Source organism: Anastrepha obliqua, chromosome 3 (genome assembly GCF_027943255.1).
Source record: "Anastrepha obliqua isolate idAnaObli1 chromosome 3, idAnaObli1_1.0, whole genome shotgun sequence".
Taxonomy (NCBI): domain Eukaryota; kingdom Metazoa; phylum Arthropoda; class Insecta; order Diptera; family Tephritidae; genus Anastrepha; species Anastrepha obliqua.
Genome location: NC_072894.1, coordinates 54,945,632 through 54,973,267, shown reverse-complemented (window position 1 = coordinate 54,973,267; position 27,636 = coordinate 54,945,632). Strand labels below are relative to the sequence as shown.

The following is a 27,636-nucleotide window of genomic DNA, read 5'->3' as shown; positions in this document are numbered from 1 at the left end:
AGAAGAAGTTGTTGGGCCTTCGGACGGTACCCCATCTGCGTGGGAGTACTACAATAAAGTGCACCATATCCTTGGCGGATACAAGTATTTTAACCTAGAAGCAATTGTAGAAGAAGTGTAGATTAGTACGGTGCAGCTTTAAAATCTCATGCGTGTATTAATTGTTTTTTATGTATTATTTAATAAAGGGGATACCCTTCAAATTGAGGCAGAGGACGCAGCAGCTCTTCTCAAACACAAGCACCTTCGGTGGAATTTGCATTGGAATTGTCTTCGCAACCTCCGAAAAAACGCAGAAAAGATAACGAAAATTTCCAATATGAATTTTTGGAATAATTTCGGGCGGCCAACCAAACGATTGCCCGAGAAATTTAAGAACTGAAAGAAGATAGTAGAGAATCCCTGCAAATTGAGAGGGAACGCAATGGTATTCCCGAAAAAATTTTAGGGGTCTTGAAGCAAAATAGGTAGGGGAATTTTCTATCGCTACCCAAATGAATAGAAATTTACGAAAACCACACAAAAAAAAAAAAAAACTAAAGATTTTAAAAGAAAAATTAAAAAAAAAAATGTGATAAATGAATTATTTTTATTTTAAGTTTACAGAATACGAATTTTAAGTTTACAGAAGCAATTGTTAGTACTTTAAGTAGGTTTAATTAATTTAGTAATAAAAAAATGAATTTAAAAAGAAAAATGTGAAATAAATGATATTTAAAAGGTGAGTATAGTACGTAGGTTCTGGTTGCTCCTGTTGATTTACGAATTCGAAATTTGTTTGACTTTGGATCCGTTTATTGTTAATGATATCATAACGTTTGTACCAAAAATTGGTTTCGTATTCTCGCTGAGAAGAGGGCTTTGAAGAATTTTTTTTAAAGCATCTGCTGGGTAAATACTTAGGAGCGAGCTTATCCCAGACCGCTGAACAAAAATCCTGTAAAATATTGCATATGCTTCCTTTTGATACTCCGAACAGTTTGCCGATCGTCCTGTATTCAGCTGAAGAACCAAGCGCATATAAAGCAATTGCGACACATTTATCTAAAGGGATGAATTTCCTATACGTTGTAGCAGTTTTTGCAATGGACATGACTTCGTTACATAAAAAGGCAAAGGAGTCCCGGCTCATCCTAAAGCACTCCTTAACTGGTCCGTGCTGCAAGGAATGTCTAGTTCCCAGAACTTGCCATGCCTCACCTAGAATACACAGACACGCGTTACTTATTATATTCAGTAATAAAAACAAAAAACAAACACAATTACTTACGTGAGTCCATAAACACTTTGACCTGTTCCTGCTTATTATATTTACAATGTAATATTGAATTTCGCATGCGTATTGCTGCCATAATTTTTTGCAACCTCAGTAGTAAACGTCGCATACGGATTTCCTTCAACTGTTTATTATTAGCAGCCAATTGCGCAATTAAATTAGCTTTCCTTCTCCTTGTATTTTCTTCATATCGGTTATACTAATTAAAGATACCAAAAACAACGAAATATTCCACCAAAATAATTTATATGAAGAAAAACCTCTCAAAGCAGTAATGACAGCTGATTGTCAATTTTGCAGGTAATCTTCCATATGTGAACGGGTAGATTAATTTGGTGGATTTATAGGTGATTAATGCATATGTGAACGTATTATTACTTTTTCAATTATATGCAAGTATGTGTATGCACTTTTGCACAAGGGTATTAAAATTTTGCTCAATTTTGTTCCCTGTTTCGGTATTGTGTTTAACCCTCTACTGCATGGAAGTGTTTAAAATAATAAAAATAAATAAAACACCTTAAATTTATGTTGATTGAGGGTAATTTATTGCGTATTTAACAAAAATAAAAAAATTCACTTGGCGGTTTGGAAGAAAAAAAATGAAGCCATATATGGCCTTATATGCGTTTAGGGTTATTTTTGGGAAAAAAATTTATTGGGTGTGGAAACTTGTAAAACAGTTCCTTTTGTCGTTGTAGCACAAGAACACGTTGCACTTTTCGCAAAAGGTGTATGAGCGAAAAGAGCAATCATTTTGACAAAGTTGTCGATTTTTCATCCATTTCGGGAAATGGCCTATTCCGTCCGTCCGCACAGAACTCAAGGGGAAATCCTGTCGCTTTCTTCTTTTACTGCTGGTAGGTATATTTTCTCTACTTGCCGATGGCGAGTTTGAGGGTGTGGGTATAGGTCGTCCTCGTTTTTTCAATTTACCAACTTTGCAAAGATGTTCAGCTATTGCAAGCTTGAAGTCAAACAACGGCATATATTCCTTCGACTTTCGACGCCACAAAATCCAAGCATTGACAACGCACATATCAATCATATGAAAAAAAATCTTTTTATACCACTTTTTTGTCCTCAGTTGTATTCTATAAAGGCCTAGTAAAGAATCCAGTAAATCAACGCCACCCATATAATAATTATATACATCAACTGCCCTAGGAGAATTGATTTCAATATACTTCTTCTCTCTTTTACAGTACCGTTTTTTCGTTGACATAGGTTGACATCCGACATAGGTTGAAAGAATATTTACCACTTTGTTGTCAAACCAAGTGACCAGACCAAGTTCAACTCCATCAATATCTGCTACTTTTTCAACCATACTTCCACGGCCTAACTTTTTCATTTCTTTTTCGGTTGGCATCTTACAATTTGTTACACGATTTAATCTTACTGTGCCTAAAGGTAATATACCATTTTTCATTAGATACACCTGAAGCTTCGGACTGTTAAACCAATTATCAAAAAATAGTTGATAGTTTTCTCCTTTTGGTATTGTAGCTGCTAGTCTCGTTACAACATTTCCACTTACTCCTATATTTGGTGCTCCTTCCGGGAATGTATTGCTTTGAGCTCCGGCAAATATATCAAAATCGTAACTAAAACCTGAAACTCCGCTCAAGACAAAATTTTTGAATCCCCATTTGTGGGGTTTAGCTGGATTATACTGTTTGAGATGATGGCGGCACTTTGTGGGAATTATTTGTTCATCAACCACTAAATGTTCTTCTTTGGGTACAAGCAACAATCGAGCACGAATTTTGTCTAACAATGGTCGAATCTTAAAGAGCTTATCAAACCCGAGTTCACCTGGTGATCTTATATTTTCATTATTATTGAAGTGTAAAAATCGTTTGATGTTTTCCCATCTGTTACATGTCATTGCGTTACGTACAAATTCTTGGCCAATGAATGTGTTCCAATAATGTCTGGATGATGGTAGTTTTATCAAAGACATGTATATTGTTATGCCTGAAATAATTTTTATAAGTGATTTTTTTAACTTTTTTACTTGAACTCACCTATAAACTGATCAATCTCGTTCCGAGTAATATTGGCAGGTTTATTTATATCCATTTGTAATGCAATTAAATTCGATTGTTCTACAATAAAGTTCATCAAATCGTCATTGAAAATAAAATTAAACATATCTGCTGGTGTCTCCAGTTCCTCAATAAAGTCAGGAAGGTTTGAGTCTCCTTGAAATGGAAAATTTTCACTGGAATAAGGAGGCAAACAAATTTCTTTCCAAATTGGAGGTCTAGGCTTGTTAGCAGATTTTGCATTCGATGTAGAAGGCTTGTTATAGTCATCTGAGTCATCGGTATCATCAGTCTCTGGTACATAAATATGCTCCTGTTCTGGCGGTTTACTTACAAAGTCTTCTTCGTCGGTATCAGATATGTAATCATCATCACTTTGATCACCTCTATTAACTTCATAAACATACTTTAAGTTACCATAAAATGATCGTACATTCATTTCTAGGAAATTCCATTGCGATTTATCAAAAAAAAAACAGAAATATATATACACATATGTTAGTTCATTATTTACCTTAGTGCATGAAACGCCATATATGGCTTCGTCAGTTTTTACATAAAATCAAACACAAGATACTTACTTTTCATATAAATTATATTTGAATTCAAAAAATAACTTCACTTTCTATACAAATATATTTTTTTTGCTGTAGTCTTGCTTTTATTTTTTATGCAATAGTGCACATAAATCACTTCAAAATTTGCTTTTGTTCTCACACTTGAAGCACTCAAAAAAAGATAACGGAAAAGGTAGCTAAAACACTTGTTGACAATATTTAGTTCTGCGTATGAGAAGAAAACAAAGCATAGAATGTGATAATTATTATTCTCTTTTGATTAAGTCCCGTTTTTATAAAAATACAACACAATCAATGGTAAAAACCATATTTGGCGTTATATGCGGTAGAGGGTTAAAATCAGGTGGTCTGAATGCTGGCCAAGTTTCAGCGAAACCCGCTAATTATTTGGATGCTTGTAAAAATGTACGAAGTGACTTGTTCGAATTCTCTTACAATAGCCAATATATTGGGTTGGGGAATAAATTCATAGGGTTTTTATATTTTCCTTATTTTAGAACGATTTGTTTGCTGTTTGGCAAAGGGAAAGTATTCATTCGAAGAACTCTTTCTGCTCTGTTAATTGTATTTCTAAGTTATTTACTTTTTTATTGGGTTTGAGGCTTAGAAATGGAGGCCCCGTGCAAAGTGCAAAACGGTGACTTTGAATTCTTAAAGAACGTCTGAAATCGATGAAAAAGTCTCAATTACTTTTGAAGGGGCACATTCGCCAAACCAGTCGTGAATTGGCGGAAAAAAACTAACTGCGATGATAAAACGAATATCAATCATCTTCATTCAATGAGATTTACCGAAAAAATGGGAGCATGGCTGCCTCACGAACTCAACGAAAAAAAAAGAAAGCCGCCTTCAAATTGCTTCTCAGCATCTCGCCCGCCATCGAGCAACACGCGGTCATAAACAGCACTTTTTGTACCAAATCGCCCCGGGATATGGGAGTGGGTGGCCCCAGGAGATACGCCAAAGCCGAAAGTCAAGTCGGATCTTCATCCAAAGAAGATCATGATATGTGTTTGGTGGGACTGGGAGGGTATGCTGCACTGGGAAATGCTCGAAAAGAACGCCACAGGCAACAAGGCGCTCTACATTGCCCAGCTATACCAAATGAATGAAGTTATTCGACTGAAAATACTTGATCGACATGGTCAAGCCATACTCCTTCACGACAACGCCAGGCCCCATGTTGCACAAGTCGGCAAAGTCGCACTCCAAAAGCTCGAATGGGTGACCCTTCAGCATCCACCGTATTCTCCAGACCTTGCACCAACCGATTACCATCTTTTCAGCTCCCTATCTATATACAGGCTCAACAACTTTTTTGAAACCAGACCAATCGATTTTTGGCGGAACGGCATCAACGAATTGGTCGAGAGATGGGAAGAGGTGGTAAACTGCAACGCCGAATATATAATTGATTCACTTATTGAAACAATTATTGGTTTTTGTTTAAATAGTAAGTAGTGATAGTAGTTCGGTAAAAACGCTACGAACTTTTTCCCCAACCCATTACTTATCATATCTTGTACATTTGCACTAGCAAAACTTTTTTTATCGATGGTTTGTGGCGTGTAGAACACTCACATTTCGAGGAATGCAGCAGATGTTTTATTTGGTTATAAGCACATCTCCAGTTTTGGCTTGATATTTTAGTACTGAAATACTTAAAATGAAGCTTATTTAGATTTACTTTATATTATTTCAAAACTTATATTAAACAATATAAAAATATCATAGATATGCATTTACAAATGCATTTACTTATATAATTGAAAATGAAACACACTTTGGAGATATTATTCTTTGCCTCTTAGAAGACATTTACTCGTATTAATTATTTATGAGTTTCTCAAAAAAACAAACAAAAAAAAGGAATAAAATAAAACTTAGAAGTAGTTTCCTTTTATTTCTGTTTTATAATGAAATGTGGCTAAAGAATACGTCCAAAGTTTCTCCTTTTCGCCATAGAAACATGTACATATGTGTGTCTTATCTATACCGAAGTTTATTGTTCCTGTAAATAGCGAGAAAAATGTTAAGTAAATATAAGCGGATAAATTTCCCAACACGCATACAATGACAATACAATGACAATACGACTTTCCTTTTAGTGTTAAACTTAAATTGTACAAATAACTTTTATCACAACCAGAATAATGTGAGGAAGGAATATGGTTGACACGGACAAGAGTCAACAAATCAAGAACAAGAGCGCAAGCAAAGAAAATGTCAAGATCTGGAGTAAGACTTACAAGTGTCAGCAGTAATGCGCTAAGTGGATTTGAATTCCATTTGTAGTGGCGTGAACCGGATGCGAGCATTAGTAAACTAATCATCAACTACTTGCCGAGTTAAAAAGCGGGATAAAGTTGCATAACATAAATATAAATTGGGTTAAATGTGTGGCTGTTGCGAGCCACTAGTCTATTATAAGAATGAGCTTCTTACTTTTTACGGATTTAAAAAAACATTTTACAAATTATTTCTTTGCTTTTCCACATTGGCTAGGTTTGGCAGTCGCATCGCACATAGGAACAGCGACGTCACTTAGACCACGAAATGTAAATATTTGTACTCTTATGGGTAGGTTTCAACAAGTTTTAGTTTTTGCTTGTTAATAACAGCTCCAAATGGCATTGTAAATCAAAACTTATGAACTGGGCAGCTTCAATATATAAACAGACACGCCACGGAGCGCTAATAGGTCGAAATAAAGATTTTCATCACTCAAAAGCATTTTTGTTTTTCATTTAGTAAAAGAGGTATTCAAAACAAATAGGTAAAAAAAATTGGATGTCTAACCCAAAATATCATGAGTTACGATTTAATAGGCGTGAAATTAAATTTGCATAGATTTTAACCGGGGCTCCGACAGCAAAGCATAGCACAACTTGATCCAACATATTTGCTGCCTTACTTAAATGTTTTGCGACCGATTACCCTTGGGTAGTGCACAGGTTCGAAACCTGCGGCATGATAAAAAAAGTGTTTTATATTGAGTGTACATATTTCTGAAATGAAAGAGTTTCTCATAAAAACACCAACAACCGTTCGGAGGTGGCATATAACTGTAGGCCCCTCCATTTATTGAAAAACATCAAGGCGCATACCACAAATAGTTGATGGAGCTCCTTGTATCCTAAAACAACATGAACTCAATCTTTCTTATCTGGATCTATGGAATATTGTTTGCTTGCTAAATCTTCGGAGTAAAACATTTCAAATTATGTCTTATGTGAGTGCAAAAATAACACGGGTCTACAAGTACCTATATCAGATTGGTTTTAGAATGTGCGCTGAACACGATTCCGAAAGTGTGCCTCACGTAATGGCTTGGGAAAATTTAGGGTAAAAACCCATAGAAACAAGTGTCTGATCTCTTTTCTGATCCCTAGCTCTGCTTTTCGCAAAATTATATATTTTTCTGATCACTTTGTTACCATTAATTTTTAATTATTGTAGTTAAAATATATTTCGAGTGTGAACTAAAACAGATCATAAATATAGGGTGCGCCATGTAAAATTTGCTTTTTGAATCGGCTATAAAAAAAACGAATCAATATTTTTTCAAACTTTTTTTTTATTTCAAAGATTGAACATTGTCATTTATGAATGAAAAATAATATCGTTCAAATGACTGCCACGACTGGCTTTACACTAGGCCATTCGATCAACCCAATTTTTAAGCACATTTGCGATTGTTTGGGCTCCAATTTCATAAATGGCAACTTCGATTTCGTGTTTTAAAGCATCAATCGTCTCTGGATGGCTCCCCACAAAAAATAGTCCAACGGGCTTAAATCACAGCTCCGAGGCGGCCAATTGATATCGGAATTTCGGCTGATTATTCGGTTCTCAAAAACGGTAGCCAAAAGTTCGAGTGTAACTTTGGCAGTGTGACAAGTTGCACCGTCCTGTTGAAACCAAATGTCGTCCATGTCATCCTCTTCAATTTTTGGAAACAAAAACTCGTTAAGCATGTGACGGTAACGCTCGCCATTTACTATAACCGCGGAAGAAGAAAACTCACCACTTTGGGAAGAGGTTTTCAATATTTCCCAATTTTGTTCAAGCATATAGCGTCCCATTTCGTAAATGTCAAACCTTTAAGTAAATTATGAACACATTTGACATGTCATTTGTGTTACCATTCTCAAAAAAATAGGTGGTTCAAAAAGCAAATGCTATATGGCCCACCCTGTACTATTGCAATCACATGACTGGTTTAGTCGTCTATAAACTGAACGCAAAGAAAATTAAACGGGGTCCAAAAAATATAAAATATTTAAGAAGGTGAAGTATAGTTTGGACCAAAAGAAGCATAAAGGTCTCAATAAACACGGATCAGTAAACTAACGGATTGGTTACTTGCAGATTGTTGTTGGTATGTTGTTTTACCAAACCCATGAACAGGCCTATTTAGGCTTTCTGCAGAAAATAATGGTTGATCTTTTGAACGACACTCCTTTAGATCAAAGCTATACAAGTGATTTCCGTATGACGGTTCTGCTGCGCATTTTTCGGGAGTGTCATTTTTAGGATTTTCAAATTTCTTGTTTAACAATTTTGATACGATTTACGTGTTTTCTAGAACTATATGACGATTTTTTATGGTAAATGCTTATTTCTATTCAATTTCAGCCGTTTTAACTTTCATATCAGTATGACCTATACCTATTTATACCAAGTCCCGACAAAATGACGTTTCTAGCAATTTTAAAGTTTGGAATATTTTATTTAAATAGACTAAAAACAAAAACAAAGGCAAGCAACTCCATTAGCCGTGTCTGAAGTCAGTTTTACTAATACTCATTAAGTGCTTCCAAACAAATGTGATTTTTGACAGCTCTTTTCCTGTGCAGCCAACGTGTGCTTATTTTTGCCAGTTGCTCCATTTATTCTACTCTCACTAACGGATGGTGAATCGAAGGGGGCTATTATTTAACTATAAGTATAGTATATTTAGGCGGCCACCGTCAGAGAGAGTGCGCCCATGAGCTCGTTTCGAAACGTGGCAGCATTCACACGTTATGGGATTTTGAACAGGTGATAGACGAAATGGCGGGCTGCCAGAGAAAACGCGCAAAAAATAACTAACGAAAACAGTTCGTTTTTGCTTAATGGAGAAATTACGCGATTGAAATGTTTATAATTCTTTGTCGTAAAATTAATTTAATTGAAACATAATAATTTAATTTGAAGGGAGTTGTAGAATTTTCCAAAGCTTTTTATATCCTTTTCGGCTTTTACTATTAATTCCTCTTGTGAAAACTGTGTGTTGGTTTATGTCTGTAAATTTGTAAATATATATTTCATGGTTGAAAAGCGTAAGCAAGGGAATTGAATTTGCGTTTGAAATATTTCGCAAGCATACTTAATATGCTTAAATTGCAATATTCTATGTATTTATTTATACATTTTCATATTCATTACTTTATCATTATTATATTACTTTTGTATTTGTATTTGAATAATTTCATTTAAATATCAATTTTTGATTTTTTAGCTTATTTAAGTATATTTTATGCTGATTGTGCTTATTTTTATTATATGTAGGTGTATACGGGTGATATAAGGCTACTAGGAAATCGTGCACTATATACTAACCTCAATGGGGGTGTGGAAACTAAAAATTCCCAATTTTTGTTCAAAAAATACCATTCAATATTTTTTTCGGTGTGGCATTACTGAAGGATGTTATAAAAAATGCACATTTTTCAGCGCTCTCACGAGAAAAAGAGTTTCGCATCTAGTCATCTATGCTAAAAAGCTTAGATGAGGCCGAACTTTCTGCGCGACTTAAACATGCTGAGCATTTGCAGGCAAACTTCGAAAAAGCACGATCAACACTTAGGCTATTGGACCGTAAGGAATTTGAGTCTGATGCTGACGAAAATTTCTCCAAGATGTATATTGAGGTAGAGGCAAAAATTAGTCGTTGGCTGAATACAAAACATAAGCAGCAGTTACAACGCCGATTCAGGCTACCTGAGCTTAAAATTCCAGTTTTTAGTGGCTCCTATCTCGACTGGCCATCGTTTTTCAGCACATTTACTTCAGCAATAGACAAAAACGTGGAGACGTCCAAATTAGAAAAAATGCAGTACTTGATCACCAATCTCAGTGATGCAGCTTTAGACACTGTGCGCTCACTCGAGCCCAGTGAAGAGAATTATGACAAAGCTTTAGATTTATTAAAAGTACGTTTTGATAATAAACTACTTCATTTCCAGGCACACATAAAGGCTATTTTCGGGGTACAAAGTAAGGTAATAGGCGCATCAGATGGGTTATGAAAATTAAGCGATCAAGTAAATGCACATCTTCGAGCGCTGCAAACTTTAGCAACTACCGAAGAGATATATAATGGCTTACTCATTCACCTCATCACAAGTAAACTTGATCGAGAAACGCACGAGAAATGGGAAGAGAATTTATCTGCACACAAATTACCTACATGGATTGATATGTTAACGTTTTTGGAAAAAAGATGCCGCATGATGGAGAATTTGGAAAACGCTATGGTCATACAGGCACCTAGCAAACAGGTGAAAAATATTGTATCTCAAGAAAAACCAAAAGCAAGCGTACTTTTTACTGTAGGTGGTGGCAAGCCCACTCCACTCTGTATTTTTTGTGATTCCAAAGAGCATTTCATTACTGGTTGCACTTCTTTTTTTAACCAATCGCCAGTTAGCCTCGAAAAATATGTCTAATAACACTGTGGAACAAATTCAGGTTAGCAAAAATTAGGTCCATTCTGAGAGTGGCGGTTGAAAATAGAGGCGAAATTAGAAGACCCGTATCGCGCCGTTTTTTTATGTTAGTTCGAATTTTTTTTTAATCGGCCTTCGAAGTTCGAAATCGGAGCAAAATTGTTTATATGGTTTTTTGGCTATAACTCGTCGACTAATTGATATTTTTTCAATCTGTAAAAGCCAAATTATTGCTAGAGACCTGTACAACAATTACAATTTTTGAAAAAATTGATTTCGAAAATTTTTGTGGTACTTATGAAACAATATACCGAAAATCGGCTCCGATTTCGAACTTCGAAGGCCGATTAAAAAAAAATGCGAACTAACATAAAAAAAACGGCGCGATACGGGTCTTCTAATTTCGCCTCTATTTTCACCCGCCACTCTCAGAATGGACCTAATTTTTGCTAACCTGAATTTGTTCCACAGTGTTATTAGACATATTTGCCCGTCTGGACTCCCTCCTCACAAAATGGAGCTGAAAATAGGTTGTCCTGTTATTTTATTAAGAAACCTAAATCCACCTAAACTTTGCAATGGCACGCGTTTGCTGGTAAAATCACTGAAAACTTTCATAATAGAGTGCACAATACTCACAGGATGTGGTACCGGAGAAGATGTATTGATTCCCCGAATCCCTCTGATACCATCGGATCTACCATTCCAATTTAAACGCTTACAATTTCCGGTAAAGACATCTTTTGCAATGACCATTGATAAATCTCAAACATTCTCAAACATTCAACGTTGCAGGCTTAGATTTGAGCGTTGACTGTTTTTCACATGGCCAACTGTATGTCGCTCTTTCAAGAGTAACCTCTAGAGAAAACATGTTTGTATTGTTTAATGACAAGAAAGCTATGAACGTTGTAATATATATAAAGACATTCTGTAATATATTAATTGTTGTAAAAATAAAATAAATACATATGTAAAAATGCAAAAAGTAAATATGTAAAAGTGTAGGGTATGAATTTAGATATTCCAAAGATAGCAGGAAATCTTCATGCTATAAAGAAAGGGGAACTGTTTTACTCCAAATTTAACGCGTGCGGGCCACGGGCAGTAATGAAGAAGCCAAAACTACTGGATGGATTTTAATCATTTTTTCAGGGAGTGACATAGGGTATATATTTTATAACCGTGCGAAGCCGGGCGGGTTGCTAGTTTAAAATAAATAAAAAATAAAATTGTTTCTACTCACTTCATTGTCGGCGCCATAATCGACTCGTATTCACTTGGCGATGCCTCTTGTATGAGTCTAATGGTCGGTTGTAAGACAGCCGCCAGCACTTCACCACTGCTAATTTCGGCCTGCAACATTGGCCACACATTTTGCCACCACAATTTCTGAAATTAAAATTCTAAGCGTTAGCTACACCTACCACTTAGTAGATTTTCTCAGTTATAAATATTTTGTGTTTATTTTCTGGAACATATTTTTTTGTTTGCATCTGTGTACGCTATGTAAAATTTGCTAGCCATAAAATTCCAACCAACGTCAGCTATAAAAAAGTGTATGAATGTATAGATGTAGGAGTAGTCATCTTTTTGGCTGCAGGTACTTTTATGTGCCATGCAACTGGTGTCTCATAAACGTGTCGAAATTTTATTTTGCCATTCAAAAAACACCTGACTCGGTCAACCATTCGAGTTTAATTACCCTCAACTTCACGGAAAACAAGATATAATATTTTAGCAATGCCAGTTTAATAGTGGTTTCTTTAACTTTTACGGTCACTACACCTGTTGCAATAATGATTTGTTTTTTAAAGTGAGTTTTTCACTTCTGCTGTCTGGGTTCCTTGGTATTTCATATACAAGCGTATTCAGTATCCCATACGTTTTAACCAAAGTGGCCTCTAAAGCATACACACTCTTATATAATACACTTGTATATATGACCATATGCATAATAAATAATACAAGTTCTGCTTAAGCTATTTACCCTCGGTATCAGCGGCAGCGTTTCCATTAGTGTAGTTTTGTAAAAATGCGATTTTTGCCACTTATCATTCATGTTTACCATATCTGAGAACTTGAGTGCATTTGCAGCGGGATCTCTAAAAGTATAGAACAAACACGTACAAAGAAGGTATTTTTAAAAATTCTTCACTCAAGAAAGTTTAAAATAAGAGCACGTGGGGAAGGCTAAACTCGATCCAAACCGAATTTTATATACCCGCGCATATTTTAGTAAAATTTAATTTGGGCTGGCTATTAATTTTTGAAATGAAACAAATGCATGAACAATGAGAGTTATAGCTTGTAACATCAGACAGGCGAACGGAAATCTTAACAAGAACAAGAATTGAGCGCGGTTTCTATTCGATTTCATTATTTTCATTATAATTATGTCAATTTTAAATGAGATGAGGTGCAATACAAGTTTTGGTTAAGGCGTTGATGAGATACATGCATTTACCCATTACTGGGCGTGGCACCACCCATTTTTCACAATTTCATCCGTCGTATTTCTGAGTTCATCTTTTGTACCAAAGTTGAGGGATTTTCCACCATTATTTTTGTTTAATTACCGTTATATGGGAAGTGAGCAGTCTATAGGGTTTTCCAATAAGAGCTGTTACTTTGATATTCAAAGAAAAATGCTATTTTTTAATACAAATGATCGTATGTTTATTTCATTATAAACAGGAAGGTATGCCGTTAATAGAGGAAAATAGCATCAGGCAAATGATCACCACGACCACGCTTACAGGACAATATCCTTTTCATGAAATTTTCCATAACCGAATTGCAAAGTGGCTGTCCTATGTCCTCGATAGCCTCACGAATTCCATCTTTGAGGTCTTGAATCGGCCCTGAGCTGTTGGCGTAGACCTTCTCTTTCACGTGGCCTCAAAGAAAAAAGTCACAAGGTGTTAAATCACAAGATTTCGGTAGCCAATTGTGATCACCTCTTCGAGAGATAACCCGGCCCGGAAACTTTTCTTGTAAAAGGTCAATGGTTTCGTTGCTTGTGTGGCACATAGTGCCGTCTTGTTGAAAATAAACGTTGTCCAAATCAATACCATCCAATTCCGGCTATAAAAAATCGTTAATCATCTCTCGATAGCTCAATCCATTCACCAATAACACCTGTTATTGGAAAACCCTTTATTTGCAGTACCAGCTGCTTTGGACAAAGAGTTATATATAGTATGTACCAATTTTCATTGAAATATATTAGGTTTTGCTCGAGCTATCATCGATTAGCGTTAAGCGAAAAAATTGTGGAAATTCAACGGGTATGATGAATAAACATCTTATACAGTTGATAGCGGGGACGTGACTATAGACACGTAACTATATGATATGGAGAAAGCATTAATTTTATTATTAAATTTAGCTAAAGTGGAAAATGCGCAGATATTTACAATAATGAAAAATAAATTACTGCAACGCCCCCAAATGTTCGTTGCAAAACGTAAACATTGCGAGTAAATCTTCGCTTGAAAATTATCGCATGAAGTTGCCTACTCCCAATGCCTGCAATGGCTGTAAAGCCTGAACAACTTTAAAGGCTACTACACCTCAAAGGATTAACTCAGCCTTTATTGGGCGAAGGATTCAAATTTTTCAAGAAAACAGTCAATATATTATAATTTATAAACTGATTGCAGAACTACTTTTAAAGTAATTAGAGGGTTAACGCTGCTCAAAGTGCAATCATGTTAAAGGAGGTTGACCTCTGGCCTCAAAAGACATGGTCGCATTTTTTGGCAGTTAACACCGCATTTCTCTCAACTTCGAACAGATCTGTCTATCCGCAAACTGGAGTTTGAAGGTCATGCCAGGGTAATCTTTCCAAGCAAGCAGGATTGGAATGAGGAGAAAATCTGCATCGAAGCTGGTACCTGTGTCTTCACTGACTGCTTCAAGATGGAATCGGGAGTCGGAGCAGGGGTTTTCTCTAAATCAGCCAATTTATCTATTTACTTAAAATTGTCAAATACTGCTAGTGTTTTTCAAGCAGAAGTCTTTGCGATCGTGCAGGCATGCAAAATGCTTAGGGAACGTAGGAGCAAGGGAGATAGTAACATTTTTCCAGATAACGAAGTCAAGGCTCTAACGGTCAAATATGTTGGGTGTGCAGGTAACATTAACATTAACAAGAACAAACGCTTCCAGAAAAAAAGAAACAGAAAGTAAAAATGTATGCTTTCCTTAAATAAAAGGACTGATACAGATTGAAAATGTTTTAAATTTGTAAAGTAAAACCTAATATGTAAAACATGTAAGTAATTTTATTGCAAAAAAATCTCATATGGAGAGAACTGGGTATCGTTCAACATACCTTAGTTTCAACGACTGTACTTGATGAATTCGCAAACTTATAGGCTATGAACGAACAAATTAAACTTGCAACTTTTACAAGCAAATAAAAACAAAACTATTTAGAATTCAAAAATATAAACAAGGAATCGCTGGCAGCAACATTTTATTTTCACATTTAATTTAATTTAATTTATCAAGTCCATCATAACCAAATCTTACAGACTAGGGGTATAAAATGACTTAAAGGTAATACTTAGAGATAAAACTTAAAAGTAAGAGTAAGCAAGACTTAGTACAAATAGGGATTCAGGAAGGTCGAAATCATTTTAAAACATTAAATTCTCCACAAGTGGTGAAACTTTTTCTCTCTCTCTCTCTTAGCTTCACAGTCTGTGGTGGACCATAGCTTCACCAACAATCCTCCTCCAATTCAGTCCCTCTCTTGCCTCATTTCTCCAATTACGAACATTCATCGCTCTTAAGTCTGCTTCGACGTCATCAAGCCATCTCTTTCTTGGTCGGCCTCTCTTTCTTCCTCCTATTGGACGCAAAGTAAACACCCTTTTTGGATTCTTTCGTTCGGCATTCTTATGATGTGGCCAATCCAACTAATCTGCTGCGCTTTAATAAAATGTATTACATTTTCACCACCAATAAGGTTTTCAATTTCGTTGTTGTAACGGATGCGATAAGTGCCGTTTTCAAGTCGAATAGGACCGTAGATTTTTCTCATTATCGTGCTTTCAAATCGCAATAGTTGGTTTGTATCATTAACTTTCCGTGTCCAGATTTAAGCACCATAAGTAAGAATCGGACGTATCAAAGTTTAATACATCTTATACAACTGCTTCCCTAAAAGAGCTATCTTCTAAAGGATAACGTATGTGGAACTCAATTTCACCAGAACTTGGCGAACACCTTATAAGAAGTTATCGATTAATTGAAAAATGGGAAAAGTTCGTTATGTTTCACAGTCATATCGAGTTTCGTTTTGAGAATAATCTTATCTCAAGTAATCCCAACGGGTTTCTGGCTAATCTTTGTTTCCGGGCGAATGGAATAAGTGCTCAAATGCTGGTCCGACTCTACATTGTTTCCTGCCGCTCTTTCTCTTCGCCATCGTCCTAAACGACGTTATGAGTCAATTGATCCTGCACAAAAAAGGCATGGTATGGAGTTTCATAGACATCTTGAGAACCTGGACTTCGCCGATGACATGCCTCCTCTCTTCCAAACTCACTGACATGCAAGCGAAGGCGGAGAGACGAGTCACGCTGGCACGTGCAGTCAGACTGGAGGTCAAAATGGGCAAGCCCGAGGCTATTAGATTCAACCACAATAAAGCAAGACCTATATAAGGTGGCTGGTGGAATTTGTCAAAAGTTTTTGCTACCTGGGCTGCACTATCACGACAGATGATGGAGCAGATGAAGATGTCAACTGCAGACTAAAAACAAAGCAAGAGTGGCGTTCGAGTGAATGCATACAGTATGAGCGAGTTCGCAAATCTCCAGAAGCACTAAACTGGGAATATTCAGCTTATATGTGAAGTCTGGATTGTTGTAACGAAGTGGAACATAGCTGGTCTCCAACAGCATCACACGGAGGCATACTATCTTTCATCAACAAATGCCCCCGCATCATCTGTAGAATATTCTGGCTGAACACCATCAGCAATGACACGCTGTGACATGAGTGATCAACGAATGAGGAGTCCATCCTATGGCAAATCAAATGTAGAAAGTGGTGATGGTTGGGTCAAACACTTGGAAAACTACCAGATAACATCACAAGAATGGCTCTGGACTGGAACCGGAAAGTCAGCAGGAGTCGCGGTCGGCCCAAGATCACATGGCGAATGCCCATGTTGCGCGAATTAGCAGATGCCTGCATCACATGGGACGGCACAAAAATAACAGCCCAGAACCGTGTACGATAGAAGAGTATTGGCGAGGCCCTATCCTGCCGAGCCGAGTGACTAAGGATATAAAAAAAAAATACCAGTCTAACGGTTAGACTTGATAGAAGTGAAACCTTCCGTAAAACAAACTGAGAGAGAATAAGACGAAAGCAGCATTAGGAGCGGGATAATTATAGGTTCATTATAATATTGCTATAAAGTTCATATTTTATTTTCTTCATTTTATCATTATTCATCCTCAATGTTTTCAATTTCAACAAATGATACGAGTGGCTTATGATAGATAAAATATGATACAAATGCTTTGGTTTCGATGTTGTCAAAAAAAAATACCCAAACGGACCGAAGAAACAGACTTAAAAATTTCTTCCATTTTCGTCTACATGTATTCATATAAAAATTTATGGCTCTTCCCACCAAAGCTAAATGTATTATATTAGTATATTTTTTTCTTGTATTTATTCAAAGCCGAAATCCCGGCGGTACTGCAATACCGGATCAACCCGTGGCAGAGAAGGAGCAAGCCCCTAAAACACTCCGCCCATTTCCAAAAATCAGTTTAACATTTGTTGTCCTCCGATGGAGGATCTATCAGATGTTAAGCTGATAACCACACTACCTAGTCAATACATTTTAAATAATAAACCTAATAAACCTTTTGAGAATTACACGCTCACAAAAATTATTTATATCAACATATAATATAACGCTTCGTAACTAAATAACTTTTAGGCCAGCGACGACAGAATGGCGCGGTAGCCGAGCGACTAGCAATGTGAGCTTCCGATCCAAAATCCTTGGTTCGAATCACAAGAAAAAATAAAAGTCATTTTTATTTAGTTCGTCGCTACTTTTATATCAACATATAATATAACGCTTCGTAGCCAAGTTGGTCGCTTTTTTCGTTTCACTTTTCCTCAAATCACTCCCAACGATTCTAAAGAAGTTTTCACTTCAAAAATTAATAAATAAAGCGCATGGGGATAACGCTTTAGCTCGAACATCTAATAAGGACAATTTTTGTGTTCTGGGTGGCTTCAATCTTATTAATATTGAATGGTCCAGTATTGATGATATATAATTGGTCATAAAACAATGTTAGGGGTTTATCTGAAACCAATTTCACTGACACTTTTTGAGTTTTTGGCTGGCTCAGATAAATAGTTTCTCAAATAGTCTTTCTTGAATTCTTGACCTCATTTTTATTAATGATTATATAATTTTCTCTCTCAACCCAATATTTAAGCACATTTTCGATTGTTTGGGCTCCAATTTCATAAAAGGCAACTTCGATTTCGTGTTTTAAAACATCAATCGTCTCTGGATAGCTCCCCACAAAAAATAGTCCAACGGGCTTAAATCACAGCTCCAAGGCGGCCAACTGATATCGGAATTTAAAAACGATAGCCAAAAGTTTGAGTGTAACTTTGGCAGTGTGACAAGTTGCCCCGTCCTGTTGAAACCAAATGTCGTCCATGTCATCCTCTTCCATTTTTGGAAACAAAAACTAGTTAAGCATGTCACGGTAACGCTCGCCATTTACTATAACCGCGGGAGAAGAAAACTCACCACTTTGGGAATAGGTTTTCAATATTTCCCAATTTTGTTCAAGCGTATAAAGCCCCATTTCGTAAATGTTAAACCTTTAAGTAAATTATGAACACATTTGACATGTCATTTGTGTTACCATTCTCAAAAAAATAGGTGGTTCAAAAAGAAACGCTATATGGCCCACCCTGTAGAATGCGCATACCCTATGACTACCTCTGGTCTGCACCTGATAATGTGACTACGTTTTTGTTTTAGAAATTTTCATTTTAATAAAATTAATTTAGCTCTTGATATTCTACATTGGGATTCCTTATTTACTGGGGTTGACGTAGTCAATTGTTAAGATATTTTGAAGCTTAAGATAAATGAAAAATAAATATTTCAAAAAGTTTAAGTTTTCACACTCCATCACTCATAAAGTTAAATATTTAAATTTTTTTAGAGTACTTAAATCTTTGGATAGCAATTTAAAGCGAAATTATATACTTAAATTCAATTTGGACATAAAATTAAGTCCTATTTCCTTCTGCCGATATGTTAAATCCAGAAAATCACGTTCAAATATTCGTTCTGTTCTATACTAAAGGCTGGTTAAATTTCAAGGGCTGATGTTGAATGTGAACCACACATAAATTTTGACCATCGGATGGAGGTGTGCCACCGAGGCCGCGGCGGCCATTTGGCCAATATTTTATTCCATGCAAAATTGAGCCATACCAATATTATCATAATAAAGAGAAATGACAATAATTTCCTAAAAAAATTGTATTTTATTCAAAACCAATACCGGCCCTTGAAACTTAACCACACTTTATAATGAAACTCAGGCATATTCTTCTATAGATGTAGGTAATCACGTAACTCGTTGTCAAATTCACTGAGAGAAAAGTAACGGGACCACGATAGGCGCTATCTCATTATTCTTTCAACCATGGCATATACATACATATATATGCTCACTCAAGTAGGAGAGAGTCAGATGTCGAACGTTGCCGAACGCGGTGGCCGATTGTGCTCTTTGTCGTTCGTTCCGCGCTATCGCTTGCAGTTCAAGCAAGGTAACAACGCATGAGCAAGATAACGACACATTTTTTCGTGCGTGCAGCCGGCTAAATCGAACTATAAGACATTATCACGTTAAAAAAAACGTTTTTTCTTTGTTAGGCCATGGACTTTTCAGCCCATCTTGTATTACCTATAGTTATAGTCGCAGAAGCATCGTTTGAAACATGCTTTTCTGTCCCTAAGATCATACCGTACCAATTCCAGGCAATTCTGTACTTCTGGCATCTGTACTAGTGAATGAGTGAATAAACAGTGAATTTTTGAAAATTAAACACTTTTTTGTAGATATTCATTGATATATGATCTGTACGTAGTTTTTCGTCGATTTCAATAATCAGGTATGTATGGCAATGTATGTTCCAAGTTTCGAAAAGTTCGATGAAAATGATTTTAGGAATCCATGCATTTAAATACTTAAAGGTGGCCATTGGCAAGCACATTTTGAAATGTGTTAAAAAAGCGTATTTATTTTTTAAATAACATGCAGTGATTTAAATTGCAGGAAATTATCTTAAATCGTACATATTGAAGAAGGGTATGGTTATTGTTCAACTTTCAATACTAATCTACACACATTGCTTTATGAAGTTTGCACTTCGACCTCATCGTCTTTTGCGCCCATGTTCTACACACTTTAGAAAAAGAGCAATATTTGTATTTGTTGCCTTGAGATATCTTAATTTCTAATTGGCATTATCGAACTATGGACTGATGGACAGACGGGTAGACAGACAGCTAAATAAATAATTACCTATAAGCTCTGTAGGTCGGATGAAAATAATAACCGCGATTATAACTGCACAACAGCTTGAAATGCTCTACCTGCCCTCCATGTATTAAAACTGGTCTGCTAAGCAAAGCGAATGAGGGACCAGTAGTGGCAGAGAATGTTAATGCAATGAGAAGGTGCAAATGTTACTGTAAGCTTTTTTTAGTACAATTGAGATCTGAAAGATTTGTAATAAGGTCATTTAGCACACCGAGTTTATAGACACCTCACTGACTTTTGCCCACACAAAAATTAGAAACACCACACATCTTTCACCTCAACACACAACACATTTCTCACCTCGACATTAAACCAATTAAATTTGTACTATTTTCGTATTTTTGAAATAATAAGCGAATACGTAAAATTTATTACATAATTTTTTTTTTCAATTACATTAAAAAAACAAAAAAACGATTTTAAAAAATAAAATTTATAAAAAAAAGTTTGCACCGGGAATTGAACTCGAGTCTAACATGTGGCGAGGAAAAATAGGCGGTGCGTTTATTTCTTCGACTGTTTACTTTTTTACCATTTTGTTACTTTTGAAATGATAAGCGGATACACAAAATTTATAAAAAATTTTTTTACGATTACATTAAAAAAAAAAATTTAAAAACGAAAAAAAAAAAATTCCACCGAGAATTGATGGCGAGTCACGTGGGGAGGATAAATACATTAAACTAATTAAATTTTTACTATTTTCGTATTTTTTGAAATAATAAGCGAATACGTAAAATTTATTACATAATTTTTTTTAATTACATAAAAAAAACGAATTTAAAAAAAAAAAAATTTATAAAAAAAGGTTTGCACTGGGAATTGAAATCGAGTCTAACATGTGGCGAGGAAAAATAGGCGGTGCATTTATTTCTTCGACTGCTTATTTTTTTACCATTTTGTTACTTTTGAAATGATAAGCGGATACATAAAATTTATTAAAAATTTTTTCCGATTATATTAAAAAAAACACATTTAAAAAAAAAAAAAAAAATTGGCGCCGCGAATTGATGCCGAGTCACATGGGGAGGATAAATACGCAGTGGGCCTGCGTTGTGAACCAAGGTTTTGTGCATGCGCGCGACGCGAATTAATTTTAATAAAGTTCTGAAAGTAATTCATGAAGTTTTTCATTACATACATTCATAAATGAACGTATACTCTATATGTACATAAATGATGGTATATGACAATATACATACATAATATGTATGTACATGTCAATAGGAGGTATTTGCATTAAGAAAAAAAAAACGGTTTAAGATAAATCAACACTTATTTTATATTGTATGTCAATTTATAGTTTATGTATTCGACAGCATTTACATACATATGTAGGTATGTACATTTGTATATGAAAAACAATAATGCACAAGCGCAAGAACATCATATCACATATGCAAGTATGCCCAAATAACCTTGACTTATGTATGTACTCATGTCATACCACATCACATTCTTACAAGAAATCAAATACACATACGCACTAGTGAACGAGTTTCTTCCTAACAAGTGCAAAAACAATTCTGCTCTATGTATGTATATATACCGACTTTATGTCCTAGCATATATACATACATACATATATACCTACTTGCCTTCTAAACTTCCTACAAAATAATTGTATTCATATGTTACTACATCCATGCACGTTCATACATTTAAGCATACATATACATATGCGCGAGCACCGCGCTCCCTTCTTGCTTCCGTGTACTTTTGTCTTTCACCAGTCGATATTCCTAATATTGTACTTACAAAAACACAATACTTTGATAGACGCAAAAGCAACAGCAAGCATAACGCGATGGCCGCTTTGCCACCACACATTCTAAAATGTTCTAGAACACAACAAAAACACATACCTCACATGCGCATGTCGCCCAAAGCTAAAATCTAATAGCGTTTTCGTTTCTACACAAAAATGTTGCCATGCCGACGTACAAAAGTTATTCAAAGTCGCACTTCACCCTGTGAAACTGCCACCATTTTTAAGGTTCACTGCAGCCCTTCACATTTATAAAAGAACACAAACTGTAACCCTGAAATGCAATCAGCTGTTTTTTCGCGCGCTAATCGGACTACGAATTGCAGAAATTTTTGGTGGACAGTTTAAAATAAAAAAATAAAAGAATGCTAGCTAATGAAGAAAGTCCTATTAGCAGCAAAACAATTACAGGTAAAATGAGAATGTCTTGACTTTTCTATCAAATGTAAAAAAGTGAAAAATGCTAATTATTTAAACGATCCTTTTTGGTAGTATGGACGGAAGGCGAAACGAGACTTCTGCTGGATAAATACGCCTCCTATTTGCCGGACATTGGTCCCTTCAAGCAATTAAAGACAAAAAAGGACATGTTGATGAAAATTGGCGCAGAGTTCGATGGGAAAAGTTGGAAGCAGTGTGAAGAAAGGTATAAGACCATCATGAAACGTAAAAAAGTGGCGGTGGAAAATAACAGCACCTCAGGTGCAAAACGCCAAAAGCTACAGTTTGAAGAAGAGCTCGAAAAAATATGCAAAATAGATGATTCCATTGAGCCGGCAGTAAAAATAAGTAGCCAATGTATGATAAAAAAAGAGGTCGCAGCAAAAGAAAAGCAAAGAAAGAGGAAAACGCTGCAAGAAACTATGCTAGAAATTGCTGCTAGGAAGGAGGAAGCCAGAGAAAAGCGACACAAGGAAAGAATGGAGAAAGCTGCAAGAATCGAAAGCCTTTTGGAAAAGTGCATCAGTGAAAACAAACCAGCTTGAAGCTGTTGGCGTGTGAGGTAAGTTATTAAAGCCGGTTTGAATTGCGTAGTGGTATTCATTAAATGTTAATTGAAATATTTTGGTTTTGCAGGCTTCTGTAATTTAATATAAAATGGGAGGAAGTGCCTTTGGTTCCTGGTCCAACGTTTCTCCTATTTATTTTTTACTTTGTACCTGCTTGAAGCAATTAAATATGATCTCCCTTATTTTCAATAAATACAATACATAAAACAAAAGAAAAAGTAGTTTTTTAATATTTATTGAAGTTTCTTTCAAGGTACATATCGTTAATTCAATTAGTGCGTTCGAAAACCGTTTTTAACATTACATTTTTGGTCTCTTCATTGACTGGCCTTAAAACGTTACTTAACTGTTAATATTGTAAAAATAAACCGAGATGAAATCATAGACATTTTAAATGGTGTTGGCCCTTCTGGATATAATAATTTATTTAAGTTCATCACTGGTGCTATAGAATATAGAAAATTAATTTTAAGCGAATTCAATATATAGTACCATAGTAACATATGTAAAATGTAAGATTTTTTTTTTTTTTTCTTTTTTCTTCCGAAAAACGACCTAGTGTCACTGTCGTACGTTCTAATGTTAATGATTAAAAATGAAATGTAATGAAATGTAATAGTCGAACAATAAATAATAATAATAATAATAATAATTGTAAAAATAAGGGAAAAGGCCGAATGAAGTTAAAAATAATTTTTTGATTTCCTCGGAACGTTAATTTTGAACATTTACTGTTTTTGAACTAACCTGTTCAATGTTGCTAACTAGAAATTTTCCGATTTTCTAAACAAATTTAGGTACTTTAAAAAAACATGTCAAAAAAGTGACTTTATTTGGCTTCTTTTTATTTCGCCCAGCTCAGTAAGAACAGTGTCGCTTACTTCGAAAGGAAAATGTTGTTCCTGAACGGAAGCAGGATCAACGCAGTATTCTTTTTTCTCTATAAAATCTTGTTTGTCTATGCAAATATTATGAAGTACGCAGCATGCTAGTATAAATTTCGCTGTAGTCTCAACTTCATGAAAATCTAATCGCATAAGTTGCCGGAAACGACATTTTAACAATCCAAAGGCGTTTTCAATTCGGACCCGTGTTTGACTAAATTTGTAATTGTATCTCTTTTCTTGCTCAGTTAAATTCCCGTAATCCCTATACGGCGTTAACAAATAATTTCGTATCGGATATGCAGAATCCCCTAACACATGATATTTTGGTAAACATAGCTTTGGAAGTTCTTTACCAATGAAAGATAACTTCAACACACGCGAGTCGTGCACTTTACTTGCCACGCCAGTGAAAACATCTAAAAATTTTAAATTTGCATCGCATATACCCTGCATAGTCACGGAAATTGTGTCATGCCTATTTATATATGTTGAACGAATTTTTTTTTTCGGCGCCCTTATCGAAATGTAGGTTCCGTCAATGCAGCCTAATACGTTAGGAAAACCAGAGATTGCCGCAAACTCATTTGATATAATCTCTTTTTCAGTAGCACTTTGAGGGAATTTTATGATGTCTGGTGAAAGTCCAATCAGAAACGACACAACATTGTTTATCACGTTATGGGCACAAGAATATGACACATTAAACAGGTTGCTAACCTCACGTATGGTAGTTTTATTGCAGCAAAACCTACATAAGAAAATTATTTGAATTAAATGCATACACATTGGAGTCATTCCATTGTTACCATAAAAACAATAACACGTGTTTGTTTGGCGTTGCTTGTGGTCTCCCTCCTTTATAGCTCCTCCTTATATAGCACGAGCTGTTTGCGTATTTTGCGATTAGATCATTCGCACTTTCACGCTCAATGCGAAAATTTTGTTTAAACTGTAAATGTTAATAAATTATAAAAACATACAGTATATAAACAAGCACTGCACTGAACTATTGAAATGGTGTCTAGTATTTCGCCCACTAGTTTGAGAGCGGTAAGCGGAAATGGGCGAGAGATCTTCCAGAAACTCCACCCAGAAAAAAGAAAAAGCGTTAACACCATTCTTCATAGTATGCATCTTTCCTGCAACCTGGTGGGCGAAAACTAAACCGTGCCCCTATGAAAAAATTACCTCCCGGCCTGTGTACAATTTGACTACTTCATTTACAAAGTCATTTACGCGTAAGCAGTTACTTCTTGGATTAAAAAGTACGCCGAGCTCCTCGTCATCTGAAGAAGAGGACGACGACTCCAGGAGGTCATCTATTAAATTGTTTGCTAAAGTAAAGTATCGTTTTTCCATTTCCCGGCTAACAATGTTCTTCCACCTATGACACCAATTATTTATATGGAGGTAACTATGTATACATATGTAAACTCAATATTTTCGCGCAAACACATTTACCTATTTTGTCTGTCAATTTCTCTTACTGATTTTGGTAATTTCAATTTGCAAATATCACGGGCAGCTACAATATTTTAATAGTTATATGTACAATCACAATTTTCGCTTTTTCAATTCACGACTGCTAAAATGAAATGTCAAAAATGTGTAGACCTCATCTGTGCTGCTCGGACACAGCCGATTAATGTGAGCAAGAAAGAGTCAAATAAAGGGCTACTTTTGTTACTGATCAGCTGATTAATAGGGCAATTATCTACACCGTCGATACCAGAGAGGGCAAGAAATGTTGCACTTTCACATTTCTTTATGTTTGCCCTTGGAGAAACGATAACGCGGCCCCTTGGGAAGATTGCATTCATTTTACAAAAGATCACAAAATTCGAAAGTGACAGCACAGGGCAACATTTTCATGTAGAAAAGAAAACGCTATAAGCCTAGCGACTACAAAAACAAAATACATTCGTAGACGCAGACGCAGCGGCCATGATTCTATCAGCGACTGCGCTGAACAATTTAGAAGAAAAACAAAAAGTTCATTCATAAGTTAGAGCTCATATTTCAATTTCATTCATAAAACGAGCCGCCCATATGCCAATTTTCGCGACCGTTCGAAAATAGTCAATATTGGAATATTTCGCGTGGAATTATTTGCCAATATTTGATAAATCTTAAATTTTTGTCATGTCGAGTGGCCGCGGCTCCGTATGTATGTATGCACCCTTATATGTATGTAAATATGTCTTCTAACTGTGCGACAGTCGCGAGTTAATGCGACTTCCAGCGAATCACACATTGCTGTCCGCAAAGCCGCATATATGTACCTTATGATCAGAAAGTACCGGGAATGTTTAAATTAAACAAAACAGAGTTAAATGTAAGGCAAATTTATATTATCTCCTTCAAAATATGACCCGTCTGAAGCAACACACTTGTGCCAACGTTTAAACCACTCCTCCAAACACCCCCGGCGGGCCGATTTGTATTCTCTTTGAGCGCGTTATCATCATGCAAAATCTGAGAATTGTTTGCTCACATTTCCGGCGGTTTGCAACACACAGCATCTCTCTAAGGTTTCAAAACGGATAAATAATATTCTCTATTGACTGTCTGGCCCGATGGAAGGTACTCATGGACTATGCCTTGGCAATCGAAGAAAACAGTAAACATCACCTTCCCGGTTCTTTTTGCTCATAGGGTATACATATCCCATCTTTTCACTGACGGACAAGAAGACGGTCGCAGTTGTTGTTTTTTGTATGCATACATTTTGCGTTCGTTGAAGGTTTGCATATATTTATATACATATGCGTGTATGCGCGTTTGGCTTTCTGGATGCATCCATGGATATTAGAATATTTTCTCATCAATATGTGTATGTATGTTAAGTAGTTCAGATTTGACTGAAGAGATTAAATATAGGAATGCATATTCATATGATTGACTTTATGGCTGTTTTACATATAAATCAATTCAAATAAATAATGTTATATAGAAAATAAATTTCTAAATAACTGGTATTAGAAAAACCTGAATACACTATTTTAAATCAATTTCAATTAAACCAAATATAAAAAATGAAATAAAAATATCGAACAAAAAACTGTGCACAGGATTTGAACCTGAGTCAAATACGAGACGATGTACTACATATACGACACGTCTTTCACGATTGCGATAATCTACAACTATTAATAATCTGTTCTAAATCACTCATTTATTCGATTCGCAGTTTTATATGCACATATTCTGCGTTAGTTGAAAGTTTGTATGCGTAATTATATGAATATGCATGTGTGTATGCGCGTTTGGCTTTCTGGACGGATATTAGAATGATATTTTCTCATCAATATAATTTGGATTTGATGAAATAGATTATAGATATATGTACATATTTTCTGTTTTGATTGATTTATATAAAAGTCAGGTCATATCCAGTATGAACTATTTTATACCGAAAAGAAATTTCCATTTATAAAATACAAAAAAAAACAGTATTTTAAAGAAATTTTAATTAAAATAAACTCAACAATTTTACCAAACTTTCCTGGTTTGAATTGTAAAAAAAAAAAAATGTGCAAGAAAAAAAATATGACTTCAGGACTTGAACCTGAATTAAATACGTGCAAAAACACAAAACGAATAACTCCGCCGACTTTAGCTTCTGCACCACAAACTAACTACCGCGCGGCCTTCTTAATCGCAAATTTATTCGCTTCGATTTCCTTAGTAGTGTGCCGGGAAATCTTATGAACGTCCTCAGTAGTTT

The 27,636-nt window shown here is 35.5% G+C and overlaps 2 protein-coding genes and 1 pseudogene across 2 annotated transcripts in view; all 3 read right to left on the bottom strand.

Annotated features, from left to right (window-relative positions):
• Window positions 1-27,636, bottom strand: part of LOC129242008 (SCY1-like protein 2) — a 151,307-nt gene that overhangs the window by 49,431 nt on the left and 74,240 nt on the right. The window contains exons 5-6 of the mRNA XM_054878572.1: window positions 12,609-12,723; window positions 11,865-12,010 (exon numbers count right to left, since the gene is read on the bottom strand). Of these exons, the coding sequence (XP_054734547.1) occupies window positions 11,865-12,010; window positions 12,609-12,723 (261 nt within the window). The remainder of the gene's footprint in view (window positions 1-11,864; window positions 12,011-12,608; window positions 12,724-27,636) is intronic.
• LOC129242758 (piggyBac transposable element-derived protein 1-like) lies at window positions 2,084-3,398 on the bottom strand. Its single transcript, XM_054879580.1, has 3 exons — window positions 3,307-3,398; window positions 2,538-3,256; window positions 2,084-2,380 (listed from the first exon to the last, which is right to left on the bottom strand). The coding sequence occupies exons 1-3, from the start codon at window positions 3,359-3,361 to the stop codon at window positions 2,360-2,362; spliced, it is 795 nt and encodes a 264-aa protein (XP_054735555.1). The 5' UTR covers window positions 3,362-3,398; the 3' UTR covers window positions 2,084-2,359.
• On the bottom strand, window positions 17,318-17,501 carry LOC129243223 (U2 spliceosomal RNA; annotated as a pseudogene).